General features: G+C 30.6%; 1 protein-coding gene across 1 annotated transcript; it reads right to left on the reverse strand.

The window, feature by feature from the left end:
• Positions 1-2,017: 2,017 nt before the first annotated feature.
• On the reverse strand, positions 2,018-8,281 carry LOC134721085 (uncharacterized). The gene is made up of 6 exons (XM_063583850.1): positions 8,199-8,281; positions 7,031-7,100; positions 6,255-6,356; positions 5,473-5,557; positions 4,530-4,736; positions 2,018-2,913 (listed from the first exon to the last, which is right to left on the reverse strand). Exons 1-6 carry the CDS (start codon positions 8,279-8,281, stop codon positions 2,018-2,020), a joined length of 1,443 nt encoding a protein of 480 aa, XP_063439920.1.
• Between the last annotated feature and the right edge of the window lie 2,150 nt (positions 8,282-10,431).

A 10,431-nucleotide genomic window follows, 5' to 3' on the forward strand; every position in this document is an offset into this window, starting at 1 on the left:
TTCGTGTTCCTCAATTTTATGTTCTTCTATACTGTGTTTTATACTGTTTTATACTTTGGTTTGTCTTTTCGTCGTTTTTTTTGTGTTTTTTTTTGTCATGGAGTTGTAAGTTGACTTTGACTTATTCACTATGGTTTCTGTCGAAGCTCATTCACTATCTTTTTCTTTGATACAAATTGTTTACGCAATCGCTGTCTCCTAGACAGAACAGTAATTCTGATTGAAGAGTCCTTGCAGGTTTTACAAAATTTCGTTATAAAATTTCATTGAAATCAGCAGTATTTGCTAGAGGCCTTTGAGTATTTATTACAGGCCAGGACAGGGTGAGAAAGTCTGTTCAATCGTATTTTTAAGAGAAACATTACTCACTGATAAAATGTAAACAAACACAAACACTTACTGTAAAACCCCTCAAAATTCTTCAAAAGTCTTCAAAAATTATAGTACCTCGTACCCCCACAACCCAGTTAAACTAACGTCAGGGTCTAAATAAAGCATTTCCATATAAGTCAGATTCATCAAATATACCGTGTTAAAATTCAGTTTATTGTCGAAATAAAATTGAGAATAGAAATGGGGAATATGTCATAGAGACAAAAACCAGACCAAATAGCAGACAATAGCCAAAGGTTAACAATGGGTCTTCAACGCAGCGAGAAAATCCCGCACCCGGAGGTTGTCCTCAGCTATCCCCTTAATAAAATTGCGTACTAGTTCAGTGAAAATGGACGTCATACTCAACTCCAAATCATATGAATGAACTCTTATTAATAAAAAAACACTAACAAAAGCCTGACTTAAGACAGGCGCAAAAATACGGCGGAATTAAACATGTTTTGTAAGATCTAATCACCCCTATATTTCTAGCCAATGGCAATATTCATAGTAAAACTTAGTTTAAAAAGGGGAGCGAGTCCGATTTCAGAAACTAAGGAAAATGACAATGATACACACTATACAAAGGACTACTAGCAGTTACTGCCATGTCAGCTCCAGACCTCAATTAAACTGATTAAAAGATTATGTCTTTATCATATGAAAATAAAGTATAATCCCTCCTGTTAAGGGTTTAGTATCATGCCATCCTGTAGAGCCATGAGTAAAACATAACCCGTAGCATGCCAACAACTGGGTTTTAGAATAAATGTGTTTATTTCCGATGAAAAGACCTTATGATTGAATAAATATTTATACTAAATAGGAAATCCTTAATGATTTGACAATAGTATCGTAACTTTATCCTTCCGAATAAGTTTGTTTAAAGGTTTGGTTTTGAGGTGAATGCCGATATGTTTGTGATTTGTAAAGAGTATTACCATAAATTTTGGGATGTGATATACCTGAACGTATAAGATGTCTGCATGTTGATTTATATTTACAAATAATGTCCTTGTACTGATGATAAAATTTAGTAAATGTTTTGACTAGTTTGTGATATCGAAAACCCTGTTGTAAAAAAAAATTAGTAATACAGAGATTTCTTTTGTTGAAATTCAATACGTTGTTATATACACTAGCGAATCGAACAAGTTGAGATATATAAACACCATACGATGGTGATAAGAGAACGTCACCAACTAAAAATGAAAACCTGCATGTTGTGCTTTACATATGAATAAAAACGAATATATTGTAAAGTGTATTGATATCTTCAAGTTAATATTTTTAAAATAACTTCGTAAAGAAACATACATTTTTTTTTATATTATCAAAATGGAAAAATAATGTGGCTTATTGTTGAGCAAAATTAAGATATGATCATGAACATGCTACAAAAAAATCCTTTTAACATATCAAAATAGTGTAAATAAAACATTTATAAATGTAATTTCAAAAATACACAACTGCCAGTTAAATTCAAAAAGCGAAAGTCAATTAAACTGACAAAACCAAACGCTCGCCTATATCTACCAACAGAACGGCTTGGTATATCGTGAGAAAAAATACGTCTCTTTGAATACACACACAATCTTTGGTACAAAAAGTGCATTAAAATCTTTCGAAAGTTAAACGTTTTCTATGAATTTTCAATAGATCTTTCCTTTTTTGGTGCACCTGAGTCACATGTGAGTTGTCCTTCCTTTGTATGTATGGAAACACTTGGACCACAGAAATTGACAGGGATACTAATAGGATGATATGCTGTTGATCCCTTGGAATCGTCTTTAAACACACTTTTGAAATATGTAGGAGGTATTGTTACGGGAACATAATGTGTTCCAAGAGGATGAAGTACAAAGGCAGGTAAGGGCACCTGTTTTGAATCAAAACGACCATTCTTCCCAAAGTCATTCTGATTACTTGAAATTTTATTTGTCTCGCAATAACTATTTGAAGAACTATTTTCAGATCCTAAATATTGACTGTATTCAGTGCTAGGACTGGAAGTACTGTAGCTTATCTTGTTTTGCTTTCCTTGTTCATTTTTGTCCTCCATCGAATCTGAAGATCTATCACTTTTGTGATGCCGAGGACTTCTTTCTTTGGAAAACCGTTTTGTTATATTGTGCTTAAATTTGTAAGCATGTGACTTGTGGTAATCATTCTTGCTGCCATTACTGCCTTTGAAAGAATTCTCCTCGCTGGAGTATAAACTGCCACTTGAGCCGTTACTTTCATCTCTATCTGCGGTATCTCCCTGAACTGACTGTAGTGTAATACATGATACGCTTCCTTCTGACAATGACTGGCTTCTAATGCTGCTGTATCCTGATGTTATACTGGATGCTTGTTCTGTTCGCTTCAGCAAGGTACAAAGATCTCCACCTTGTTTTATCATTGCGACGCTTTTTTCTAATATGCCAATGCCTTGTAGCATTTGACCATTGTTATGTGAGCTTAAATTTGAAACTTGTGTTTTTGACGTCAAAGAACCATTAGGCTTTACATCTTTGATATCAAATGCAGTTTTTACTACAATAGAAAACAATTATGTGAAATGCGTGTACTACCGTTAAGTGAAAAATAGAGTAGAGAGAAAACCTTACTTCTTTATTATCTTAACAGGGGGTCATCTAAACAGGTCTTGTTTATTCTTTTTAAATTCTTTTTTATTCATAATTTGGAACACTTTTAAAAATAAGTATTAAAAATTATCAAATAACTAGAAATTTGTTTATCAATTTTATACATCAAAATATATTGCACCAGGAGGACATGATACTTTCATGGTTTGAGTTCAAGATAACAAAAATCAAACAGTTAAATAATTATTTAGAATATGCTTACTAAGTAATAATATATACTACATAGCTTTTATATAAATATGAAAAAAATTACATTATCCTATCCTATTTATTGGGAAGCAAAACAACAATCAAACTCACCGAAATCTCCTAAGAAAACTCAATAATTAAACAATGAACAGTGGTTTATTACACCATACACAGGAAAAATATTTCAAAACCTCATCGGAGTTAAGGTTGTGACAAATCTGTCTCAAAGAAAATGCATAGACTGTTTGCATAAGCAGCAACTTTAAAACATTTTTGTTAGTGGTATTCGTGTAACATTCAAGACAAAACCATTGATATTAAATTGGAAAACATTCATCATGCAGAACATTAGTGAAAAACTAGTACTGAAACATTGCCGGTCAACTCTTCAACCAATCTTAAACATAACAGAATATTATTTAAAAAATTGCATCACCAGTTTTAAAATGGCTCATCCCTATTGATACACACCTGTTAAGATATTCAGATAAACTAAAGAACAACTGGTCATAGAATTTTCTTAATGATTTTCAATTATGCTTAAGACTGTGAGGAAGAAGTCGCAATTGATATGGAATTTAGAGTATAAGTTTTTACACTCAGTGACATTACAGACTATTGATCAGATAATAACACATGGTGAACATTATTTAACAAAAGTTTTTTTAATACTGGTACTAAAAACAACCACACATCATAATATATAACTACACAGAATAAGAAGAATTGTAGTATTACTAATGTATTAGTTAAAGTCAAATACATGTTGTTTCAGCAAAGTAGAACGATATGGACTATAAAGAAATTCTTTGGTACACTTTTGTCTGTTTTATAGTACCTTAGATTATAACACAATGTTAACATCTGTATCCCTATGTTTGGCATTTTTATCTATTATATATGATTGTTTTGTTCACATATCGTTGTCAATTTAATTGAAAATTATGCGACTGCCATACAATTGAAAGGTTTAGCTAACTATTGAACTAGGTTTCAAGTCAGGAATATGAAAGTTGTTTTAAATTCGTTAGGTGTGTTTGAGTTTTTGATTTTGCTATTTGACTAGGGACTTTCTATTTTGAATTTTGCTCTGCGTATTTTTGAGATTTTACTTTTCACCACAGGAGAAATATTCGAATTTTCAGTAGGGTTGTGTGTATCAATGCAACTGTTATCCATAGGCTTCAATGCGCCATTGCCACTATCACATTTTTAGGTACATTTAATTGATATCACATAGTTCTCATTGACCCTTTAGAAAAGATGAGCTTAATATAAACAATCTTGCACATCACAACTAAGAGTGATTCCTACCTGATGATAATCTTAGATGTTTCTTACTGCTTTGATCTAAAACAGTTGTAATTTTCTGAAAGAAGTCATGTTTAAGATCCAAACCATCTGTGTCAATTAAATATCGCTGTATTTCCTCTTGACATTCTTTATATCCCATGTAAAACTTCTCTTGGCAGCATGGTTTTGTTCCATCACAATCCGACAATAAGTCTTTCTCCATCATTTCTAAAATTATTCCAATGCAAAAACTGTCAATTTGTAATTGCCTAAATACGATATTTTTCAAGATTAATAAGAATAGGAAAAGAAATGTTGTCAAGGTTTCCTTTTTTAGACCCTTGAATTAATTAGTTAACAGGTATTTTCAATCTTTAAACTATTGTCCTTTGTATAATCATAAGACAACATTAGTTTGTAAGATATTAGTTCCAGTATATAATTAGAAATTTGTAAAATATTTTTTATTTCGGTCTACAATGAACCTCAAAGTATCTCATTTACAAAGGACTTCGGCTTATTCAATAAATTGACATCTAATGCAATTATTTTGATATAATAGCTGGATATGTATAGGAATTTTTTATGCAAATGCTAATTTCAACATAAAAAAAATCAAAACTTAATTGCTCACAGAACTACAAAGACATAGTATAATAAAATCATCATAGATACCAGGACAAATTGTGTATATACGCTAGACGCACGTTTCGTCTACAAAAGACTCATAAGTGACGCTTGAATCCAAAAAAGCATATTATAGCTGTAAGCATATGCTGGTTATCAGTAGGCAATGCCTACACTGCTGATCGGAACCATGTCAACATTGTTATTATAAAGAAGAATTATTCATGAGAATGAGCATACTAATGCTGTTGCCGATTTAAATCATTTTTAAAAAAGTATTTTATATCTTATGTTGCAATGAAACTGTAAGTTACAAAAAATGAAAAATATTTCATACCTCTAAAGTTTTGCAAGTTCAACAGGTTTCGTATAAGCTTGGATGCAATTTCTATAATTTCTGTCTTCTCAATACGACCTTGACCCTGAAATACATTATTGCATTTTATAAATTTATATTGATTAATAACAAATATTTCTGTGATAGCCCTTCCTCAATTTAGAAACTATTCCAAAACTTAGGTTTCATTGCCTGCTGGAAAATTGTTTTCATTCTTAAAGATTTTCAAATGCATTTTACTTTTGTCTCATATATATGTTTCTTGGGATATTTTGATGATAAAATTAAAAAAAAATGATATATCGTTAATGTTTAATGAAATGACTTGACATATTCTGCTGACAAGGCAATAAGAAATTGGTAATTGACTATACATTAGAAAACATACCAAATAAAAGTAGCCAACGAAAAGATAAAATAACATATTATAGTAATAATCACAAATACTGAATTGAAATAAATGTCTTAAACATACTAATTTTTTTATATAACTAAGGTCGTTAGTTTTCTCGTTTGAATTGTTTTACATTGTCATATCGGGGCCTTTTATAGCTGACTATGTGATATGGGCTTTGCTCATTGTAGAAGGCCGTACGATGACCTAAAGTTGTTTCATTAGCAATCATACCACATCTTCTTTTTTATATATATTATATCAACATGAGGGTTTGTTCCTCAATATGGATAATGCCCCATGGTTTTATAAAACATAGCTCCACGAAAATGATATCTGTTATATTTAAGCCAAAAATACTCTTTGAATTTTATATAAAGTATTCTACCTGTTTTAAATAGCTTTGTGGAATAAGTCGACTGAGTTCTGCCAGACAGTTATTCATGCGATCTCGCCGCTTCTTCTCAATGATTCTGTGTGAAGTTGGATCCTAAAAACAATGATAATGATCAAATCTAGTACATTTGTCATAAACACATACTATTGTAGCTTGGCATTAATTATTTGGTTAAGCCGGCGCTTTTTAGAAGTCCATGAAGAATAATAATAAATTGAAGATTGAAAAACGCGTTATACATGGTACATCAAGTATCTAGAACCTATGGATCCATGTTTTTATTTTTCCAGTCTTATTACTTATTCTAATGTTTAGATAGGCAATTATAAACATTATTGTCTGAATTATTCAAATGAATCCAATTGTAACATATTTGTGTATATAATGATTAAGCTCAAGGAACTGCAATGGTTGTTTTAGTTATTTTAAAACCCTTATTCTGAGATTTTTGCATTAGTATTTGCATTCGGTTCTTACGGTAGATGTTCAAAGGTTCAAAGACATCAACTTTAACAAAAAACCTACTAACATGAATTTGCAATGAAGTAGTCTCGCTGAGATTTTACAATAAACACAGTTTAGGTTCGCTGCAGCATGTTATGTCAAGAACTTTGTGTAATGAGTCGATACATTATTTCCCTACTCTCCCTTCCCATTCAAAATGTATTCAGAGTCAGACTTATTTAAATGTTGTCCACCTTCTAGTTTGTTGTGAATTCTCAAGTTTCTCAATTAGATTCACAGACAAAATTGTATGAAAATCTTACCCTTGGCATTTTTGTCTTTTTAACTGAATGTATCTCACGTTCATCTGATGAAATTGCAAAGTTCAAGGGCCTGTAAAAAAGAATACCAAAACGAAATTCAAATGATGATCACAATTACATGATGCAAAAGAAAATCACTTTATTTTATCATTTAAGCATTGCAAAAATAAGACGGAACGGCATATTAAAAAAACTTCAGATGCATTTACATCGATAATAAAAAAAACTCAAAAATGGTAAAAATAGCGAAAAGAACTACAACATTATTTGATTTCCCTTATAAGCCAATTATTGATTCAGGAAAGTCGCAGCTTTTTTTTTACCATGCTCTTGCAATATCAAAATGCCAAAGACAATTGCAAATTAGTTATTGTAAAAAAATAAAGTGCTAAAGTAATTAAGACATTGTGTAAACATTTGACAAAATAAATGTATACAAACTGCCATTGCACCAAAAGCCAACTAGAAAACTGTAAGAATTGCTCAAGTTTATTGCGTGAAGTCAATAGCTTATGCCACGTACCAAATGTTCCTTTTCTTTTAAATTTTCACGTCAGTAAAACTTAAGTTAAACCTTACTTGATGGTATCAAATTGATAAAAAATAGTGTACATGCATGTCTGCCGTGCTTTTATTGGACAATATAAGCTCTTTATCTTAGCCGGCTATCTTTACTTACAATTTATGCAGCTATAACATTGATTAAAATAAGTTTGAACTCTAACAGAGAAGAAAGAACATATGTACATGTATGCTTAGTTAGAATTATATAACTTATAAAAATCTTGACTCAAAAGTGAAAAGAGTTTTCTCGTATGGCTCAAGTGCAAAAATATTACATTTTAAATAACATCATTTTTATTTTCTTCCACATATTGAATAATAATTGTCAATTTTTTTTCTACGACGTCAGTTTAATCATTTGAGTTACCTCTGACTTACAATGTTTGGAACACGTGCACATGTTCTGCTTCAAACTTAAAACATATTACAACAATAGTTATTTCGCTTATGAAATACATGCTGTTTTTAAAAGTTATTTAGAGTCTATTTGTCATAAGGAAAAAGCCGCATAACCTATATTCGATGTATGATAACATGTTCTGTTATAACTTAGTTATAACTTAAGATGATGACAATGGAAAACCCCCAAATAACGTTATCTTACCTATCTCCAATCTCGAGCTTTATTCTCTTTGCTGAATGTTTATCCATGAGAGAATCATACATTGAGAATTCACTTGTATACATGCTGTTAATATTTGATACAATGACATTCAACGGCCACAGTTCCAACTTTTCTAAAAAAAAAAAAGAAGGACCACGTGTCATATAATGTATGCATATGACCATTGGCTATCTTGTAAACTAAAAGCCACGTCTGCACTGTTCAAGCTCCTCCTTCAAATACGATTCCCAATGGTAAACAAACAAATTTATTTTTTGAAATGAAAATATGCTAATTTGTATAAAGTTTGTTAAAGAAAACCAACTGATAACATTGTGGATAGCACATAAATTATGGATGTCGGAGCACATGCACTGGAGATAAACATCAATATTTCCTAAAAGCTCTGGTGTCAAAACATGTGTCGAGCTTTGTGTGATTCTAGAAAATGTCTCAAAGAAGACAAGTCTGGGAATGTCCTTTGTCCACAATACACAACAGAACGATAAAAAAGCCGCAAAAAATGAAACAATACCATTGCTGTTTTCATTATTTTAATAAATATTTGTAAAATTTTGGTACTCTTGGTTGATAAAGAAAATGACTTTTTTGAATATTCTTATCTCCGGGTTGTGTCGTGTTTTCATTCATGTGTCTTTGTATACTTTTCCCCCTGAAAATTGCATTTATTATATTATTTTCTGGTAAACATAATAATTAATATATAAGTGTTAGTTAAATTAATAATATAAGAGCTTTATAAATGATAACGTTTTTCATTTTATAATATTGATTATAAATCTACATAATCATTATAAAAGTGTTATGAAAGAAACCAATGCTGAATGGTTCAATGCAATCGATATTTAGTATTTAAATGTATAAAGACAATTATTAGTTTGATAAGTACACAATTGATTAATCAAACTGGACGCAGAGAAGAGTGACAGTCTATAGACGGGACGCTGATATGTCTTATATCATAGATATTATGCAGTGGTTCTATTTTATTTATTACAAGTAATTCATAGTGTGAACACAAAGTGGCAACATATTATGGGAGTTTGAAATTTGGGTAATGAGCCTACGATTTATCATATACTAGGCATTATGCAAAACACCTGTATATAGGTATTAGAAATGATTTTTTTTAAATTGTTATTTAATTCATAATGTCAAATAAGGAGAATGTTAGTCTTATTAATAAGTATTTTGATAAAAACCCAGTACTATACGTACTAAACTGCTACGGATATTCAAAAATTGATTTGGAATAATTGATATTTAAATTTTAAATAAGCTTACTTCTTTTGTTAATTATTTCAAACACAGTAAACGGCATCGACCTTTTCTAGAACAATTTTTGATGTATGAGGTAAAATTTAAAATCAATCCAATTACGAACTTCTCAACATGGAAAAATTCATTTGTAATGTGTCCGATATGTTGCAACCTTATATCAGCAAATACCAGACACTTAATTAGTATTTATATTCTAGAACTAATCAACAGTAGTTTTTTTTCAAAACAATCATTGATCTAAATATGGTTTCGAGGAGATTTCCCATGCGGGTATCAGCAGCGTATAGAGCAATTGCTTGATTTAAAGACTTACATGAGATAAGTCAAAAATCAAAATCAAAATCAAGAAAGCACTAGCAGGCTACAAAATACTACACAGCATCATAAAGGTCGAGCAAAAACTTTCAAAGGGTGTGACTTGATATTTACAATTAAGAGCCAAACGTTGGATCGTTTCTTTATACAGAACCTATTTAAGAAATGCAAGCATTGTAATATCGTATCATTTTAGAGATACTCTCGAAAGGTTAGCACTCTGAACGTCTAGTGATGAGAAAATCTTTTATATTTTAAGCTGAAAGTAAAGTTAAAAGGAACGCGATTTGTATTGGTTTTGGGAAGTTCTTGTAATACTACAACTTGTTTCAGTATTAAAATTAGATTTTTAGTCTAATAACGAAATCCGAAAAATCATAACTGACAAAAATTAATCAATCAAAACTGTTTATTTAATTTGAAAACGATGTTGATAGGATAGAAACAACCAAAGAAAAGGTGACCAATAAAAACTATGGATCTTTACAGAAGATATTAAATATTGTAACATTTTATGGAAATGTGCTAACTATGACATTGACACTTTTTTTCAAACCTTTGGCACAAATTGTATGTTAATTTTTACACTTGAAGCATTGTTTTAGCAATATTAATA

This window comes from Mytilus trossulus, chromosome 1 (assembly GCF_036588685.1).
Source record: "Mytilus trossulus isolate FHL-02 chromosome 1, PNRI_Mtr1.1.1.hap1, whole genome shotgun sequence".
NCBI classification, from domain to species: Eukaryota; Metazoa; Mollusca; class Bivalvia; order Mytilida; family Mytilidae; genus Mytilus; species Mytilus trossulus.

What these genes read in the sequence shown, in the direction of transcription:
- LOC134721085 (XM_063583850.1), bottom strand. Translation starts at nt 8,281, where the DNA reads ATGTATACAAGTGAATTCTCAATGTATGATTCTCTCATGGATAAACAT. An exon ending in AAAAGACAAAAATGCCAAGG is followed by an intron (nt 6,357 to 7,030) that starts GTAAGATTTTCA and finishes CATTGTTTTTAG; the next exon opens with GATCCAACTTCACACAGAAT. An exon ending in GAACTTGCAAAACTTTAGAG is followed by an intron (nt 4,737 to 5,472) that starts GTATGAAATATT and finishes GAATAATTTTAG; the next exon opens with AAATGATGGAGAAAGACTTA.